Here is a 20,936-nt window from a genome sequence, read left to right as displayed (position 1 = left end):
TAGTTTTTGAGGTGCCAGGGTGCCTCTATTAAGCTTGCACAAAGTAGTCACTCACTGGGATAAATTCCCAGCTATTTGGGTTAGGACTTCCACCCACCAAAGGATGAGTCTTTGTATTGTGTTGGAACAAATTTTAAAGTAATTTGTTTTTTTCCTACCTACATAAACCTTGAGCTCTTGACTCCTGTTGGCGCACCAGTGCCTGTCCCCCTGTTCCAGGGTGGCTGGTCTAACCCCTCCTGCTAACTAGCAGCAGGCTGTTATACCTCGCTAAAATTGTTATGGCTAGTTTCAACTTAGGCCGAAATACATCCATAGTAAAGAGGCGAAGGTATGCATAGTTAGGAAAATACAAATTACTTTCAAATTTGTCGTATATATATATTGAAGTAACTTTGTAAATTCCATGTTATGATAAGGTTTAAATTGAATGTGTAATAACCTAAGTAACTTTTAAAATGTAATAAAAAATATCATTCCTGTAATGCTTAATTAATTTATCCTCTCACTGAAAAAAATTTATTTGAAATACCTGTATATTGTTTCAAAGCTACAAATCTATTAATTTGCAGGTCCAGAAATGGGAAAACTTTTCTAAATTTCATTAGAAACAAGAAGTTGAAACCTTGTTATAGCTTACAAGCTTTATATACAGAATCTAAAAGTGTAGCAATTTGGTCATTAGCAGGAAATCTGTGAGTAAAAGTTGCTATTTCAAACTTTGTTTTACTCTTATAGAAGATTATAACTCGACAGGCAAACCTACAGTAGAGTAATCCAAAAGTTGAAACAATTCTTAGATAAGTTGGGGAACACCTAGATTTAGCAACAGCACTTGCTTCATATTTTGCTTGACGAAAAGGACGCTTTGGGGTCAAGCGTCCTATTTAGCATAATGCTTTGGAGATATTGCTGAATATCAGTAATTTAAAAAACAAATCAATTATGAATGTTGCTTTGAAAAACCTTTCACTTAAAATCTTACCTTTTTAACAACATTTCTACCCTGCCTCTCCCTCTGCAGTTTTAGCCATTTGTAAACTATTTATAGTTTATTTGATGAAATATCATCAAAGTTAATTTCTCCATATCAAAAGTAGAATACTGCAATGTGCAGAAATATTGATACAATATTTATAAAATATTGGTAAAAAGTTTTATTTTAACAAAAATAATATTCTAGGTCTTCTTTGGTGCCTTGCTTTTATCTTCTTCCTCTGCACCCACTAGCAACCTCTTCTTACTGAAAAATAGGAGAAACAAATGACAATCAGTGTAAGTATTTCTGGGATTAAGAAAAAAAGTTAATTTTGGAAATATTTGTAAAAGAAAAAATTGCATTACTCATTTGTATAAGATTTTTTTTACACCAACCAATCGACAATAAAATTACTCTGAAAAACAATAAAATAGTCAATGTCTCATCCCTAAAATAGTCAATGTCTCATCCCTAAGATATTCACCACAGTAAAAAATAATGTCAACATCTGTCTGTGACATAAAAAACCTATAAATTTCATGAATATGTAACTGATAAAATCAATTAATACAATTCCCCTGATCCATCAATCCCGCAAAAAATGTGTATTATCACTTACTTATTTCTAACCAATTACTTCAACCCTTTATACAAAACTAACTAAAATCTATATACCATGAAGCACTTAACACAGCTTGCTTATGAACCTTTTTCAAAAACTATTTTTTAAGAGTATGTCAATTTCTTTCAACTAATTCTATGAATCAAGTCTTTAAATATGCAGCTTCTCATTTCATCCATCCACATAATACCATTAGCTTAACGAGTTAATAGCTTAGAACTATCAAAATGTGCTGGACATTAAATTAGTTGATTACAGGTGTGCTTTGGCTAACAGCTCCACCCACCCTCCTAGGAGTCAGACTTCATTTTTGTCTTCAGCTGCAATAAGTATGGATATACTGATGAGACCTATCCAAAGGCTTGGATTCTTTTTTTGCTTATCTCTAAAGAGGTAGATTATTGCTTGGATTCATGTTGCTGATTACAAATGCAACTAATTTTGTTGATGCTGGGGAAAGAGTGGGCACTGCAACCAGTTTATGGCACGAACGGCAGTAACCATCACATTTTCCGAGCATCTAGGGGGGACACGATTGTCCGCAGTCATCCCCAACGTCCTGAAAGCAGATAGAGACCTCCTGTTCAGTGCCAGACTTACACTTTGAGAAGGAAGAGGAAGGCTTTCTCCTCTGTCATTCTTGGCAATGCTGATGAAGATTTATAGCCCCTTTCTATCCTCATTGAGTTAACCTGCTGTTGAGGAGGGGAAGACACCAGGGTGGTCCCTGATCATGGAACCCTACAGCCATTGCCTGGGTTCCCTTAGCTACCACTGTAGCCAAGAGTGAGAGGAGAGTATGGTCCTGTGCTGGCCCGACTACTTCTGTCGGCCATGTTTTGGAGAATCTTGGGTGCCCTCCTTCACCTTTCTTTTCTGGACAGTGGACTACTGCTCCCTTTTCTGACCTGAATAAATCGGTACCACATGTTAGGAAGATAGCACAGCTTCAAGTCATCAAGTGAGCAGCTGGTGACTACGGGACTGACTGAGGACCACTTGCAACCTCAATCAACAGAAGTAAGAGATACTTCTTTGGTCTCTTCTTTGATTGGTACTGGAGATATTCCTCTCTTTGCTGACCCGTCAATAGCTCCCGATTACATTGCAGGCATTGGGTTAGAAGGCTCTTTTCATGGGGAGAGAGATGATCTCAGGAGCATCCTGCTTAAAACTCAATGTAAAATATGAGGGAACTCAGGATTATTTTACCAAACAGGTACAGGACCTTGTCAGAGTGTTTCTTTGTAGATGTTCTTGCACTTGTTCACGAGTGAGGCGACCTGGTTTCACCTTGAGGTAGGACCCCTGCCATTAATTGGCTCATTGGTGCCCCTTGAGGTCTGAGGCTTTCTTTAGAGCTGTCCTAGTTGATCTTGCTAATTTGACCCTGTATCGAGTTAACAATCAGATCTGGTGGTAGCTTTTGTCCATTACCACAGGATACATCTGTTAATGTATCTCAATAATTGGCTAATCCTGGCCTCGTCAGTGACAATTGCTACAGCATCAAGACTGGCTTCTCCCCTTTTATTGCTATAAAGTAATTTTTATAAATTGGGAGAAGTAAAATCTCAAACCTAGGCAGAGGTTGAAGTATTTGAGCATGCTGATAATTACAGAAGAAGCTAGCTCCTTTCCTTCAGCAAACACACCATTTTCTGTCAGACATTTCTTCAAGTTCGGTGCTGGTAGTCTTTTCCGCCAGCTTTCCTCGCTTGAGAAGCTTACTGCAATCTGGCGTCTCTACCAAAGATCCCTTCGGTGGTATTTTGAAGGATCCCTCGTCAGCCTGCAGGGACCAATCAAATCATCCTGTTCCAGTGAGACAGGAGGCAAGGGGCTATCTTACAGGTGGCTGAATTACAACCTCACTAAGGGAGACAAACTTGACTCTCCACCTCTAGATATGTAACTGTTCTCAAATGCATTGAAAGTGAGTACCAGGGCAACCTGTTTGCTGTAGGTTTATAGTTAGAAGTAGAAGAAAATCTGCACATCATTATCCTGGAAATATAAGCAGCATTTCTAGCTCTGCAAACATTCCGAGAAAATCTGAAGAGGCACCCGGTAGTTTGGAAGAACTACTACACCTCCATAGTAGCTTACATTAACACCCAAAAGCACAATTTTTTGCTTCCCTTTGCAAGTTGACAACCAGACGCACATCTGGGTGGTGTAAAATGCCATAGAGCTGTCAGCCAGATACATTCCAGGCAAGAATTATGTACTAGCAGACACGTTCAATTGCCAGGGGGCAGGTTGTAGGGTTAGAGCAGATCCTATATCTTTGCATAGAAAAAAGGCTTCTTGCCCTGTGGGGATTAATGGCGAGTTGGCCTGTTCGCCTTGCAGCTAAACTGGAAGTTCCCAGTAGTCTATTCCCCCATTCCTCTGTTCAGCCTGATTGGCCAACTAAACAACCAATGGTTGATCACATCAAGCTTAGGGTGACCCTTTTTGTTTACAAATGGCCTCATGCCAAGCAGTATTCTGACCTGCTAGCACTTCTAGTCGAGGTCCTCGGAGAACTACCTTTATGGAACACTAGCTACACCTTCAGAGGTACCACCACTTGGCTAAGATGCTTGCATATCATAATTGAAGACTACCCAGTATCATCTCCAAGCAAAATTTTTTTTTGCGAGGGACTACATAGATATCTGGATACTTAGTAAATAGGAACAATTTCCATTTGTATTTGGCATGTAAACAATGTACAAACGAGCTACAAGCGAGGGGTGTGCTCTACAACGTTCACAGTGTCACACACAGGTGACGTTCATAAGTCATGGTTCTCTATCTCCTCCCAAGTCTTGATCGGCTAGGAAGGGACTGATTAAGATTGAACAGTAATTAACTGGGTCATTGAGTTTAAAATGGAAAATCTTCACTGAACAGCCTGATAGTTCTGTAAATTATACTGATAAATGTATGTAATGAGGATGGTAATATGACATCTAGTCTAATAACGGGTTGATCAAACATTCTTCAAACTAGTCAAGTTACACAAAGCAATAATTACACTGATGAAAGTAATGCAATGTCTGATATAATATCAGGTCGATCGAGCATTCTACGACATTGGATATAGACATGTAAATCATGAGATGAAAAATCATAGTCTTCATGCCATTTGGGCGTTTTGACAGTCCTGGATGGCCGGCCCATGGCGAGACCAATTGGTGGGATGGGATTTGCTAGTTGGGGCGGAGCGGTTGGCGTTGAAGGTCTGACACGACTTGGTGTTGCTGGTGGGGGCAGTGGAGTTTGGTCGTTCGGCGTTGTGTGTATAAGCTGGCGAGTGTGTTTGGCCGGCTTTACAGGCGTGAGTGGGGGAGGTTGATCGACTGATGTTGGGTAATGTCGGTCAGCCAGCAGTTGTGGTTGGTCAGCAGGCGGATCCGGCGGTGTTGATACGTGTTGGTTAGTCTCCTTCGGCTTGGTCGGGGCCGCGCTTGCGGGTGGTTGAAGGGGTATGCCACCATAGGTTATATTTTGCGGCTCTGTCGGGGTCGTAACCGGTGTGAACTTTCTCAGGAATTTCAGATTGCGCAGCGATACTCGGCCCGAGCCATCAACCTTTACCACGTACTGGTCGTACTGCCTTACCTCGACGACTGTCCCGGTCCTGTCCCATTTGGTGGGATGTGGGCCAGTTTGATTCTGGATGCGAACATGGTCACCAACCCGTAGGGGTGGCAGACGGCGAGTGTGTTGTGACCAAGTGTCCATCATGCGGACATGGCGCTTGCGTAGGGCTTCTTCCCTGGATGTCAGGGTTTCGCGCCATGTGGTGTGGGGGTTGTACTTCCCAGGAAGGATAGGGATGAGATCGCGGATCGGGTGACCGAAGACGCACATGGCTGGGGAGATTCTTGTGACTGGGTCTGGAGTGTTCCTGTACTGGAGGACTGCTTTCTGAACGGCATCTGTGTCTAGGTCTCCATTTGTCCCCGTGTTGTTAGTAATCAGGCGCTTCATCGTTTTCACTCCGATTTCCGCTCGGCAATTGCTGTGTGGAAATGCTACTGATGACAGTCGGTGGTGGACACCCCAGTCTCTCAAGAACCCACGTGTTTCGGTTGCCGTGAATTCTGGCCCACCATCGCTGGCAAGTTCCTCAGGAATTCCGTACGTGACGAATGCACGGCGCAGGTTGTCAATTAGTCCTATGGCACCACTGGTAGACTTTGATATAAGTGGCCAGTTTGAGTATCGGTCCACAATTACCAGGTAGTGGGCGCCCTTGTGAGTGAAGTAGTCGGCACACATTGACTGGAATGGGTAAACAGGCAAGACGGGTGGGGTAGGGGGGGCAGATGGTTGGGAGGGGGCCATGCGGTGGCAATCCTCACAGTTATCTCTAGTCGCCTGTATGTCTGCGGTAATGCCTGGCCAGTACACTGATGCCTCTGCATGAGCAGTCATCATGGAAACACCCTGATGTGCCGAATGTAATGCGGATAGGACACCCTGGCGCAAGCACGTCGGGATGATAACACGATCCTTGAACAATGCGACACCGTCGAAGGTGATGAGCTCGTTCCGTAGGTGGTAGTACGCACTGAGGTGTTGTGGCATGTCGTCTTTTGATGTCGGGAACCCATGTTCGATGAGCTCTGTGAGCGCGTGAAGGGCGGGATCGCTTGCTGTAGATTCCCGTACACGGTCCCAGGTGACCGCTGGAAGGGAATCTAGGGCTGTGAGGTATGCGGGCTCTTCAATCGTGCATGTGTCACAGTCCCTCATGCGTATGCCGGCAAGGATATCGTGGTGGACCGACGGTATGGAGTGGTCGCAGACTGATGCATTGTCGTCAGGGAGATAAAGTTTTTCTGGGTTGGTGTTGCCTCTCGGATGACGTGAAATGGCATCAGCTGCTTTGTTGCGCATCCCTGGCACGTATACGATGCAGAAGCGGTAGCGCAGTGTCTTCTCCTTTAGGTTGCGCAGTCGGGGATTCGGGATGTCATCCAGGGATCGGTTCCCCAACACCTTTAATAGTGGCTTGTGATCTACCGCAATGACCAGGTTTGAGCAGCCGAGGACAAAGTAGCGTGATTTGTCAAGGGCATCGGCTACCGCCAAGGCTTCCCCCTCTATCACAGCATACCTGGATTCGGCTGGGTGCGTGAAACGACTCCCGACTAGGGTCACCTTCCAACCTTCGCGGCAGCAGAATGGCTTGTCTGTTGGGCATTGGCAATGTTTTTGGAATAGCCAGAACCCGATGCCTTCTTTAGACCAATCGGTCGCAAGGCATGTCGGCTTGGTTTTGTCGAAGATGCGCACCCCGTTGGTAATTTCATCTACAATGGCCTCTTTAGATGCTTGGAATGCGCTTTCAAGATCGTCGGTCCACGTAAATGCCTTGTCGGGTTTCAGTAGCTCGCGGAATGGGAGCATGCGCTCAGCCATACTGAAAGCATAAGACACTTGGTTTACTAGGCCAAACCACGATCGAGCGTCTGTTATGTTCTTCGGGCGTGGGAAGTCTGATATTGCCTGCAGGTATTTCGCACAAGGGCGCACACTGTCCATTGAGATGGTGAAGCCGGCGAATTCTACCTCGCGACAGCCAAACAAAAATTTGTCGGGATTGAGGGTGATGCCGTTTCTCCCGCAGACGTCGAGCCAAGTGACTGCCTGGTAGAAGCTTTCCTCAATAGTGTCGGCCCACAGTAATGTGTCATCAACGCATTTCGTCATGTCACGGACGTCGGATACTATCTCATCATATCGCCTTGAGTAGCCATCGCCTGACGCGGCATAGCCTTGTGGGGTGACACAGTATCAATACCTGCCCCAGGGTGTGATAAAGGTGGTCATGTGGCAGTCCTCCTTGTGCAGTGGTACACTGTGGTATCCATTCCAGGCATCGAACACTGTTTATAGTTTCCCCGGTGGGACACAACGGGCCTGATGAAAGGGCGATTGGGTGTGGTGTGTTTCACGAATGGCATGAGCATTGAGAGCCTGAAGGTCTACCGTCCTTCTAGGCTTCCCCGTCTTCTTGGCGCAGACTACCATTCTGTGGCACCATGTCACCGGCTCTCCTACGGGCACTGGCTCGATAACTCCCATTTTGACGTCTTGATCCAGACCTGCCTTCACGGTTTCTTGCCAGTGTAACGCTACTGGAATGGGGGTGTGATGGGCAACGGGCTTAGCATCTGAGTCAACCATCAAGCGCATCGGTGGGCCCGCCATCATGGGGAGGGGCTGGTGGACGCACGTGTTGAATGTGCTGGAGGCATAAAGTTCCTTCAGGTATTGTTGAATGGCCTCCCTGTTACCTTCTGTGGCCGGCACGGGGATAGACGTAGGTTTAGGTGGGGGCGCCGTGCGCCGAGGACAATTGCATTGAGATGTCACGCCATTGTCACATGTATCATTTTGCGGTGTACAATTGTCTGTGGTTGCCGCACTGCACGACATCTCACCCAATGTGGGGAAATTTTTGGAGATTATGCCAAGATCGACGCAGGCGCTGCGTGACAAGAACACCCTGTCGGTCGAATCCGTGACATACACTATTTGCCGAGATTCGGTTTGCGGATCTCCGGCGTGTGTTCCGCAGAATCGGATGATGGCTGCCCCTAAGATACGGATATCTTGTTTATTCGCAGCCTTCATTCTCATCGAGACCGGGAGCAGGTCCGCGGTCGTCAGGCCCATCTGCTCGATAACGTTAACCCCGACCAGACAACTCTGGCAACCGGTGTCGGCCATGGCAGGGAGTGTTGCAGGTCTTGTGTGCTTGACTGGTCTGAATCCCAGGGCGAGGTAATCCCCTGCATGGATGCTGAGTCGGAGGTTTATGAACGGCTGCGGTTGGGAGTTCCGCCTAAGCCATCTGTCGCACATGTTGTCATACAGGTGGTGATCTAGTGCTAGCAACTGTTCACCGTCGATCGTTCGGATATCTGACATGGCACACAACTCTACGAATGCTGCCGTCTGTTCATCGCATGCGTCTGTGTTGGCAGATTCAGCCGCCAATTTACTCCGGCACATTCGCTCTATGTGGTTATCGCGATTACATTTGCGGCACTTTCTACTGTAAGCCGGGCACTCAGTCTTCCTGATTCGCCAGGGCGCATTCTTGCCATGGCCCTTCTCACCACAGTACCCGCAAACAGCTTGTCTGCCACCGTCACTTGCATCCGTCTGACGTGCATCACCCCTGTTTACCGCGTTTTGGCGCTTGATGCGGCGATAGGAGCTGGTGACAGCCTCCGCGCCATGACTGTGGGTGTCCAGCAATCGGGACGCAGACTGCTTACCAGACTCTTTTGCTTCGATGAACCTGATCGTTTCCTCCAGCGACATCTCCTGCCGCTGGTCGCTAAGTAGATCCAGCTGGATGTCCTGGTCAGCGATACCTCGTGCAAGCACATCTTTGATCACGTCGTCCGCAAAGTTTACGTTTAGTCCACATATGCACTTCCTGACGTATTTGCACGTGTTTGCTTGGGCCTTCGCGCAAGCGTGAAATGCCCGTATCGGTTCCTCGCGGCCCTGTCGCATGTTTGAGAGAGCCGCCCGCGCCACCATTGCGTTCTCCCCGCGCACCGCGAGGGCTTTTATCGCACTAAGCACCGCATCCTCCGATTCGCCTACCAGGCTCCTCCCCGCGGCGCTGGTGATGTCCTTGCGTAGGCTCTCCTCACAACATTCAAGGAGCTGTACCACAACATCATCCCCTTGGAGCCCGGTTCCCTTGCGGTATTCGCCCCAACGAGTTAGGAAATAGTCCCACTCCCCACTCGTGCCGGCCGCTGATATCGTTGGGCGCTTAAGTTTTTCAACCTTGGTGCTTGGTGGGTGGTACTGAGCTACTGGGCCCTGGGCATGAGTCGTTGTGTGTGCGTTCAGGAGCGCTGCGGTAATGATGGGCTCTGTGGATGCCTCGGTTCGATAGGTGCATCCAGGCACTGGGCAACCAATGCTTTGTGCGGCCATTTTGCTGCTTATCACTGTGAATTACCTACTAGGGAATTACTGACAGAGTGAATCACTTTAATCACTGTAAACCATTTGGATACTACTGACCTTTTAGAGTCCTTTTTGCTGTATTCACGTTCTCCACAGGTTTGCGGGTTTGTTCATATCGTGGTGTAGGGACACACAATCAGGTAGATCTAGTAACAGACTTAACCTTAATACACAGCAACACTGTTCTTGACAATTCCCGGTTGCATTAGATTCAAGTCCATTCACTTTTGTTATGGCCACGTTTAGTTTACCCTTGGCTGGCACTAGTCACCACATTATCACTGAGCTCGTTGCATCACTGACAATAATGTCTTTTAACAATGACTTCTCCCTCGGATCGTTTGTACATAAATAGGAACGATTTCCATTTGTATTTGGCATGTAAACAATGTACAAACGAGCTACAAGCGAGGGGTGTGCTCTACAACGTTCACAGTGTCACACACAGGTGACGTTCATAAGTCATGGTTCTCTACTTAGGGCAATCCTCTGCAGCTCCCTACCAGGGGAAATGGTCCAACTTCTGTAACAGATATCATAGGAAGGAAGGAAACACTTGCCAGTTGTGGCTGTAAATGGCTACTCCTCAGCCTTGAGTACGTGCATAGTTCCTCCCCGTGGGAATTTTCTATGCTCTTAAGGAGCTTAAGGCAGTCTTGCCCACCTGAGGACCTCGGGCTAGTGGCACGAGATGTGACCTGCATTTTTTAGATTCTTTCGTGTATCTTGTATGAGCTTTTGAGAGAGTCCTCCTACAGATTTGACTCTCAAGACTGTCACTTTGCTAGCCTCAGCATCGGCAAAGAGTAATAACCATCAGAAGGGTTGAGTAGAGGTCTTATAGATTTGTCCCCGAGCTTGTAACCAACACTAAGAAACCATTGAGACATGACCACAGGTTCGAGACCTTCTCTATCCCCTCACTGCAAGAAGGGTCAATTGGTAATTGAGAGGAATGCTCTTGTGTCCTTTAAGACCTATCGGTGCCACTGAAAAGGACTCAACATCTCAGGCTTGAATGTCAACATCTCTTCCTTTTTATTGGCAACACAAAGAAAGAGGTGTCTTTTTCGCTTTGTGAAACAATCTATATATCATATGCTTCAACTGCTAGGATTGTCGAGGTACCAGCTAGGACTAGAGCTCACAAAATCAGGGGTATAGGTCCCACCTTAGCCTTCAAAAGTGTTCTTGCAGTCAGCCTGGTGATAAGAGCAGGAGTTTGAAAGCACTGAACACCCTTCACAGCCTTTTCTCAAGGGAGTATACCCAACATGTCCATTGACACTTGTTCTTGGTCGTGTACTGGCTACTCGAAGTAGTTATATAGCCAGTGCAGATCCAAATGGGACAGAAAGCATCTTGTCTGTGGTCAGGAATAAACGACAGAATGTTTGACTCTTCTGCTTCTTTCCTTCCCCTCTCTTTGGTATGAAACTGTTGTACTGTTACAGGCTGGATCTGACACTGAAGTTGGTAAGCTACATTTCAGAGCACCACTCTTTTTAGACTAGATCAAGAAGTAGTTCTTCCCCATCCTCTTAACAAGGGGGAGGATGATGGGATGAATACCAGACCCATTGGTTATCATACCCCAAATATTTCTTCTTGACAGCATCTCTCTTTTGGGGAAGAAGGATTCCTTCATTGAAAGCGTACTATGTACAGGGCAGGCCCTACCAGCTTCCTCATCCCTATGATGGGAAGATAGGAAATTTCTGGAGTAATCTCCCTCGTCCCATACAAGACGAGGAGGAAAGAACCGATCAGTTTAGTTCTCCCACCCACCAATAAGGATGAAAGGTTTGTATATGTGCAAAAACAAATAAATTTTTTTCAAGTAATTTGTATTCATCTTGGCAATAAAAACCTGAATCCATCCTCAGTCCTGAGCCAAGGGTCAAAAGTTAACCCTTTTAACCCCAATCAACGTACTGGTATGTTTCACAAAACTCATCCCTTTAACCCCATGGACGTGCTGGTACGTCCTTGCAAAAAACTGCTATTTACATTTTTTTTGCATATTTTTGATAACTTTATGAGAAACTTCAGGCATTTTCCAAAAGAATGAGACCAACCTGACCTCTATAATAAAAAATTAAGGCTTTTAGAGCAATTAAAAAAATATATATTGCAAAATGTGCTTTAAAAAAAAATGCCTGGGGGTTAAGGGTTGCAAAGTTCCAAATAGCCAGGGGGTCAAAAATTAAGCATATTTGATAGGAGGGTTGGAGGGGCTACTCACCCATGCATACCAAGCTTTTGCTGAAGAAATTCACTATTATAAATGATTCTGGTCTCTATAACTATGAAAAATACAAATTACTTTAAAAACTTTTACATTATGTATAATATCATTTAGTGAAAAGATGAAGCAACAGTCAACTGGATGAAAATACATACAAAACTAAAAAAAAGGGCCCGTTGGCTTCATATAAACTATAATGAAATTTGAACAAATACCAAGTTGACTGCTGTGTTACAAGAATTAGAATGATACTAGTGACGTTATAACAAATGTTCGATTCTTGGTTATGACGGCTGCTCTCCTAACCAACCCATTGCTGGGTTTATTGATATCTTTTTATACATAATCATTTCCTTTGAATTTTTAAAAAAAGTCTTAACGTATAAATCCACATCTGCTTATAGTTATCAGTCTCTCTATAAACCTTTCCATGTTCTCCCTTAAATCAAAACTTTTTCAAGTTCTCCCTTAAATTTATGTTTTCAAGTTATCCATTAAATCTAAACTTTTTCAAGTTCTCCATTAAATTTAAACTTTTCCAAGTTATCCATAAGATCTGAACGTTTTCAAGTTTTCCATTAAACAGTAGATGAAATTTACTTGCCTAAACAAAACAGATTTTATTTTTCTCTTTTACGTAAACATTTACTATTGTTAATGATGACCAACAAACTGTCAACAGATTATCATAAAATATTGAAAGACATTACCTTTTAGTCTTCTTAGTTGTAACTACCTCCTCCTCTTCTTTTGTTTTAATTTTATACTGGGTTACATCAATCATCTGTGATACCTTTTCTCTGTCACTAGCTTCTTTTTCTTTCATTTTCTGAAAAAAAATATTGTACACCATGAAAAAATACATACAGCAATGTGTTAAAACATTAATAGTGTAATTTCATAAATTTGTTTTTATATATTATCATTTATGAAAGGTAGAACAAACATAATACTATAAGAAATATTGGCATTGCAACAGTATGCAGTGCTGGACATTTACTTTTTACGCTTTGTTACAAATTGTTCATGGAAATATACTCAATAACATTCTCACATCTTTTTTCATGAAATACATTTACCGTACCTTAACACTCTCTTTAATACTGGAGGCAAATTCTTCATCAGTAGGCAACGATTTAACACCAGTGACGGCTTTTCCTTTCATATTCTGGCGAACAGTTTTCTGAAAAGTAATTTTTTCATTCAATACTTGATATCTAATTTCTGAATTTCATTCAGCTACTTAACAAAAAATTATCATTAGTTTCATGTTCTACCTTAATGGATGTTTTAGTCTTTCAAGCTTTAATTTGCTGAAAAAGCACATATTCTTGTCATACCTAAGTCCAACAATTGTCTACTGTTTACGTGTCAGTACCAATAGCTAAAAGACTAAGCACTCAAGAGGCTTTCAGCGCTATCTTTGTCTGGGTCATGCATACCACTGATTCCACTACAGACTCCTTAGAAGGAGAGACATTACTATCTTAACCAAAGAGTTCCGAAGTGACAAAGCTACATCTGAACCAACTTATTTTGAGAAATGAGAAACCAAAGCATACCTTCTATTCAAAACCCAGTTGGTCCACTGGTTTCCTGATTGGTGTGTCAGGAAAGTCACTGCCTTTCCAACAGACAGCAAGACACTTGTATTTCTCCAAGGACTATGGCGACGAAGTATGTTGATGCACATGACCACTTGGCGAGCCAAGAGATACTTTGGAGGGAGGCCATGCAGAGATGATAAAGCATGCTCTGATTCATAGAGCTTTCTCTCTCTAATGAGTAGGGAGGCGACAAGATCTTGAATGACCGTCTGGATTAGAGTTCTCAGGTCCACAGATCTGAAGCAACTTGATCTAGGGCTAAATCAACCAAGGCACCTCCAAGGTTGGGCATGACCATTGAAGAGCACCGATCAAAGACCATGGTTTTCCCCAAAGGGGCACCAAGGTCGCCTACACCCATGTTACATTCAAGGACGAGTACATGGAAGTCCACCGAGGAATACACTGACTCGGGATAGTCCACCTCCGTTGGCACCAGTCCAAGGTCCAGTGTTTTTGTGGCAGACGAATCCCAAGTACCCTCATATCCAGCTGGGGTAGAAGGTACAGCAGGTTGTTCCAGCTCCTCAACAAAGTCATAGAGGGCCTACCTTAGAGACTTCTAACCTTCTTTAGGTCAAACTTGTCATCAGCGGTCTGCATGGAAACGGGAGAAGAGACTCTATCCTCCAATAGGATGCAGCAAACACTGGGGGAATCCTACACGCCACCAAAACCTGAAAAGCCTGCTAACATAGTTCCGAATGCTCCTTGCTCCTGAAGCAAACTCCCAGGGGACTGAGCCAGGGGCATATGCACAGGAGCAACGGTAGCAAACTTCCTCAGCGAGCGGATGGAAGGAAAAAAAGAATTGTTTAGTGTCTTCTTAGGTGTTGCCAAGACAGACACCTAGAGAAGGCTTAGCACTCTTCCTCCCCCTTAAGGCAGCCAGCCACTACCAACTCGGCACACGAGGATGATTGCAAACACGCATGCCCCATACAGGAAGCACAGACAGTGAGTGTGGATCTACAGCCGCTGCAACATCCACCCTTTCCCCAGCATGTACGAATCCATCCCTATCAACAGCCAGCATTCACTTCCAGAAAGAAAATGAAAGGTCAAGAGTTCGATTAAGGGCACAACAGTACATCTGTACTCGTTGCAGCTGAAAACAAAAGTGCTGATCTTCTGAAAGATGCAGGGGTGGGGCTTCTGGCCCACAATCACCACCTGTCATTAACTACCTTGTTTACAATTCCAACAGGCGTTCCATCTCACGCTGAAAACATAAAACATATCCCTATTTAAAGGACAAAGGGTTTGTATATCGTAGGAACAAAGAAGTCATCTAGAATTGTGCTATACATGTACATGGGGTAAAACAAAGAATAACATGATAACATCCTTCTCTACTTTTATACTTACTATCTGGTTGGTTACTTCAGAAATAAGATTATGGAACTGACTCATGACAATACTACGATCAACTCCAAGTTCATCTGCAACTGTCTGAGGTGTTTTACGTTGAAGACCAATTCCACACAAGATAGCCTGCAAAAAATACAAAATACTAAAGCATAAGAAATATTTACTGTTTTTCATCTAAAAACTAGACATTACTAAATCTTGGTATCATATTTCTAATTACAATTCTTTTAAATTTGTCAATGAATCAATTATTTTGATGAGTTTTACTTTCAGATCACTGCTTACAATTTTGAAACACAGCAACCTCAACATTTAACAGAAGAAAATATTCCTTACATAGGTTTACACAATATGTTTTATTGGCAGGTTTTAGTTTTCAAAGTTTACGCAAGGTAGATTTAGAGAAGGCACATAAAACAGACATGGCATTTAACTGATTTTAACCCTTTTACCCCCAGGCTATTTAGAACTTTCCAACCCTTAACCCCCAGGGGTTATTTTTTTCCAGCACATTTTGCAGTATATTTTTTTTAAATTGCTCTAACAGCCTTAATCTTTGTCATAGAGAGGTCAGGTTGGTATCATTTTCTTGGAAAATGCCTGAAGTTTCTGAAAAAATTATCAAAAATATGCAAAAAAAAAATGTAAATAAGGGATTTTGACGTAGGAAAAATCTATTTCTGGGCGAGGGACCTGTGCCGCCCAGTGAATAAGCTCCATTTAGCACTTATTCTTAGGTAATTTACTGCTAAATATACCAGAGAAAAAATGTAAAGGAGTGCTAGGTTAACTAGCTCGCTCACCTATTGGTGTCGGTATAAAATTGGGCGTATAATCCAGAGGTCCCGCACTATTTAGATTCATCCATGACAAAGACCCCAATAGAGGAGAGCCGTTCAACCTCACTCGGCACCACCAACTCTGCATCCGCTCAGAACCCAACTCCTTAGCACCCAAAGTTTGGGGACTCCAAGGGAGAGGAGCTGGGAGGGTTCACTGGGCGGCACAGGTCCCTCGCCCAGAAATAGATTTTTCCTACGTCAAAATCCCTTTTCTGGGCTCGAACCTGTGCCGCCCAGTGAATCTATACAAGAGAAATGTCACCAAACTTGCAAAATAAAGGAAAAAACATAAGCGTAAGGGAAATACAGGATGCTTTAATCAGAGATGAGTGCCACAAAACAATTATAAGGGTATCTTAAAAGGAACATAAATCCACTTGGTAGAACAACTGACAAATAAGGTAAGGTATAATAATGCCGTGAGTGATAATATATACAGATACTCAGGAGTTAAACATTTACAAATATAATAATAGTATTCAGGTGCGAAACCAACGAATACAAATAGGGTATAAATGAGGCAGGTAAGGGGGAGAGATAACATGACAAGGAATTAACATGTGAGTCACCTGGGAGTAACTACGCTCCCTGCAGCTACTGTAGAGAATTTTAGGGCTTCCAAATGTTTAAGGTAGTGTTTCTTGAACACTGACGGTGATTTCCACCCTGTATACCTGGAAAGGTCCGTAAAATTCATGTGGTGAAAAAAGTTCACCGAAGTAGCAACCGCTCTGATATCATGTGCAAGAGGAAAAGAGTCAGGGCTAGCTTGTTTAATAAAATACAAAATTTGTTGCCTGATCCCTTTAATGGTAATGGTACCACCTTGTTCTCTAACGAATAGAGGCCCCGAGGAGTTAGAGGAGGTCCGGGATAAATAAGACCTAAGAGTAGTAACAGGGCACAGAGACGGATCTTGCGTGAGGGGAACAATTTTCCAGGAGGACCATCTGTTCTGAGGGTCTTCGTTCTTAGCCAAAAAGAATTTGTTAGGTGAAAGAAGGACCTCTCCCGAAGGAAGGAACTCAATATGACCCGGGTCTCTCGACAAGGCTGCCAGTTCAGAAATTCTTGCCCCGGAAGCCAAGCTCACCAGGAAAAGTGTTTTCCTGAGAAGGGGAATGTAATCACAAGAACTGTTAATGGTATCAGAAGCCAATTTGAGTACATCATTAAGGAACCAGGTCACCGGGGTAGGACGAGTAACCGGTTTCAGTCTGGCACAGGCTTTCGGAATTGAAGCTAACAAAGAGTCGGTTAAGTCTATGTTAAAACCCACTAGGAAGATCTTTTTCAAGGCAAATTTAATAGTGGTGATAGTATTGGCTGCCAGACCTGATTCTAATAAAGTTCTAAAGAAAGTGACTGTAAGGTTCAAGTTCATACAGTGTACGTCTGAGTCTATCAAAAATTTTGCCAACTTTTTAACCGCAGAATCATATTGGCGGATGGTGGAATCCCGTTTATCTGATTCTAGGAACAGGGTGTTTTGAGGATCGATATTGGCACCATGCATGGCCGCAAACTTCATGAAGTCCATAAAGTTAGGGCGCTCTGAATGTTTGAGAAAGCGTACACAAAGCGTGTTTGTACTATCTGAGACAGAACCGGATTGGGTATCGGGTGAGGATGTAGTCTCAACTCTCGCAGGAGAGGGTACCAATTGCTCTTGGGCCAGTTGGGTGCGACCAAGGCTACTTGTCCCTTGAAGGATCTCAGTTTGTCTAGGACTTTCAGTAAAAGATTTACCGGGGGAAAGAGATAAATCCTTTCCCAGATGTCCCAATTCTGTGACATGGCGTCTGTGGCGTAAGCCTGAGGGTCTAGATTGGGAGCCACATATACTCTCAACTTGTGGTTGGATTCCGTGGCGAAGAGATCCACTTGGAGACCGGGAACCCGAGAGAGAATCCACCGGAATGACTTTAGATCGAGTGACCATTCCGATTCTAAAGGGGAGGTCCGGGACAAGGAGTCTGCCACTACGTTCCGGACTCCCGCCAGGTGGACAGCTGAAAGATGCCAACGGTTCGAGGCTGCTAGGGAGAATATGGCTACTAGAACATGGTTCAGAGGCCCTGATTTTGACCCGCCTCTGTTGAGGCAGCGGACCACCACTTCGCTGTCGAGGACCAGACGAAGGTGTTGTCTCTTGGGTAGAGCGAGACGTTTCAGGGTTAGAAGAACTGCCATGGCCTCCAGCACATTGATGTGAAATTGGCGGAATAAGGGAGACCAAAGACCTTGAACTTTCCTGAGCTGAGAATAGCCGCCCCAACCTGATAGGGATGCGTCCGTGTGAATGATTAACTTCGGAGGCGGAAATCGAAGGGGAACTGACTTTGACAGATTGTTGGCTCTTGTCCAAGGAAGAAGTCTTTCCCGTAGAATGGGAGGAAGGGGGACTTTCCTGTCCCGGAGCTTCCGGTTCGCCCTCGAACGCCAGACACGATTGATATCTTTCAATTTTGCCTTCAGAAGTAGATCCGTCACTGAGGCAAATTGAAGGGACCCCAGAATCCTCTCTTGGAGTCGTCTGGAACTTACTTTGTCTTTGAGAAAGCGTTTGGTGTTCCTTGCAATCTCTAACCTCTTGGGTTTGGGAAGACACAGAGTATGAGATATAAGATCCCATTGCAGGCCGAGCCATTGGAACTTTGATTTCGGAAGAAGACGGGACTTCTTGAAGTTGATCTGGAAGCCTAGAGATTGAAGATATTGGATGACTCTGTGAGTGGCTTTTAGGCAATTTTGGGAGGTGTCTGACCAAATGAGCCAGTCGTCCAGATAGGCTACTACTTGAATCCCTTGATTTCTGAGTTCCTGAACAGCAACTTCTGCTAACTTTGTGAAGATCCTTGGGGCGATGTTGAGCCCGAAAGGCATCACCTTGAAGGAGTAATTTTTGTCCCCTAGGCGGAAGCCTAGATACGGACGGAAGTGTCTCGCTATCGGGACGTGATAATAGGCGTCTGTAAGATCGATAGAGGTGGTGACGGCCCCACGGGGAAGTAAGGTCCGCACCTGCGAGACGGTAAGCATTCGAAACTTGTCGCATTGAATGGACAAGTTGAGAAGGGATAGGTCTAGAATCACTCTTCCCTTGTCTGAATCCTTCTTCGGGACACTGAACAGCCGACCCTGAAACTTCAGGTGTTTCGTTTCTTGTATGGCGTTCTTTTGTAACAGATCCTGGACAAATTCGACTAGGTCCGGGGTGGAATGTTGATGAAATTTGTTCGGAGGAGGAGGCCCTTGAATCCAACTCCACCCCAGTCCCTTGGAGATGATACTGAAAGCCCAGGGACTGAACCTCCATTTGTTGCGGAAGGCATAAAGCCTCCCCCCTACCTGCTGCACCTCAGTATTGGCTTGAGGAGTTGCCTCCACGTCCGCCTCGGAAGTTCTTTCCCTTGCGAAAGACTCTTCCTCTACCCCTGTTCTGGTTTGAACCATGGTGGTAGCCTCTACCTCTGTTATAACTCTGGGAAGAGCTATGAGCCTCATAAGACTGGTTAAAGGCAGGAGAAGTGGTGGAGGCACCGGAAAGCTGGCTCTTAGGGAGCAGAACGGTGACATAGTCGTCCGAAGGAGCCTGAGAGGTGGAAGGCTGTGCAGGAGCAACGGGAGATGGAGGAAGAGGCAGTCGGAAATTGGACGAACTACTCTGCTGTTGCCTGAACTGGGTGGAGGTATACGGGCGGAGCTTCTTCCTACCCCGGGCTTGGTAATTTGCGGGGTCATATTTCCGTTTAGGAGTCAAACCCCAACGGGCTTTAAGGCTCTGATTGACTCTAGTGGCCTCTGCCAAGACTTCCTCTACAAGATCCTCAGGGAAGAGATTTGAACCCCAGCAGGAGGACCGGATAAGCTTATTAGGCTCGTGCCTAATAGTCGCCTCAGCCAGGACGTGTTTGCGACACCTACGTTTAGCAATAGCGAAGTCATAAAGGTCGTAGTATAATGACTGCAACGTAGCCTTATTGAGAGACTTAAAGATACTCTCAGTATCATAAGTCAAGGCTATCGACTCCGTGGATGTGGCCAAGTTCAGAGTTCGGCCAACACGTAGGCGGGAATCATACTCCTGTTTAATGAGGGATTCCGGGAGACGGGGAAGCCGCTCACTAAACAAAACTGAGGCACAGTCCGCTGATAGCTTGCCAGAGGTAAAAGTGGTATGGACATTGTCCCAACACTCAATGCCAGAAGGAAGAAGGAGGGAGATCGGATCCACCTCTCGGATGGGAGGCAAGGGCTTCTCCTCCAGAGCATATTGGAAAGCAAGCTCTGCTACCTTATTGACGCATGGAGTCACAGTGTTTTTATCCATTAAAAACATTGTGAAGGAACTCTTATACGGCGTCAACATGGTGTTGGTGCAACCGATGTCGTTCAGGAACCTAGCCCAAACAGATTGGGCTTGTTCTTTTGGGAAGATGACGGTCTCTTTGGGGACCTTATCTAGCCGAACCAGAGCTTCCTCGGTAAGCCTGGCATAACCATGAAATGGAAATGCCAGACCAGGAGGAAAGAATTCAAAGTCCTCTAGAGGACGAGTGCCAAGACCTTCCAAAGTTAACATTCCGTCTGAGAACGGAGAATGAAGAGCCATGCGCCAAGGATTATTCTTGGTAAACGGCGGGAGCTTAGAGGCATCCGGGATGAGAGAGCTTTGGACTCGCTCCGGAGCACCTTGCTCTAATGCCCCAAGTCTCTGACCGATGTTAGAGAACATCGTGTCCATCTTGGCCTGCATTTCCGACACCAACTTAGCTTGCATCTCCGACACAATGCGAAGTATGGCTGATTCGGAAAGGCCCGGGCTAGGAGCAGGAGTGGCGGATTGTACTCCCGGGTCGTGAGACTTAGAGGAGGAGCCGGAAGCCTTAGATGACAGGTTTGTATTCAGCTTAGAACTATGGGAAGCCTTGTGAGGCTTACGAGCTTTAGGTAAGGTTCTAGATGTAGACTTATCCTTGGGGGGAACCGGGTGTGATCGTTGAGACGAATCACGGTCCCCAGAAAAACCATGAAAGGAAGAGCGATCAGAAGAAGAAGAAAGAGCGGGGCTGAGGATAGGAATCTCAGCGCCGGTAACACCTGCCTCACTTACCACCCTACCTGCGTCCGGATCATCCAATAACATGGGTTCGACGTCCAGGTTCATGGAAGCAACATTGTCTTCCAGATCTCCGGGGGCATCCGACGAATCTTGATCTTGATCAATAAACCCCGTTATGGTGACATCAATGTGGGCAATGAT

The 20,936-nt window shown here is 45.0% G+C and overlaps 1 protein-coding gene across 1 annotated transcript in view; it reads right to left on the bottom strand.

Annotated features, from left to right (window-relative positions):
- Window positions 1-595: 595 nt before the first annotated feature.
- Window positions 596-20,936, bottom strand: part of l(1)G0020 (RNA cytidine acetyltransferase l(1)G0020) — a 129,278-nt gene continuing 108,937 nt past the window's right edge. Inside the window, exons 16-19 of the mRNA XM_068389930.1 lie at window positions 14,826-14,951; window positions 12,935-13,033; window positions 12,561-12,679; window positions 596-1,243 (exon numbers count right to left, since the gene is read on the bottom strand). Of these exons, the coding sequence (XP_068246031.1) occupies window positions 1,180-1,243; window positions 12,561-12,679; window positions 12,935-13,033; window positions 14,826-14,951 (408 nt within the window). The 3' untranslated portion in view covers window positions 596-1,179. The remainder of the gene's footprint in view (window positions 1,244-12,560; window positions 12,680-12,934; window positions 13,034-14,825; window positions 14,952-20,936) is intronic.

The sequence above is a fragment of the Palaemon carinicauda genome, chromosome 16 (genome assembly GCF_036898095.1).
Source record: "Palaemon carinicauda isolate YSFRI2023 chromosome 16, ASM3689809v2, whole genome shotgun sequence".
Lineage (NCBI taxonomy): Eukaryota > Metazoa > Arthropoda > Malacostraca > Decapoda > Palaemonidae > Palaemon > Palaemon carinicauda.
The sequence above is the reverse complement of the archived record's forward strand: the minus strand, read 5'-3'. Positions and strand labels throughout refer to the sequence as shown.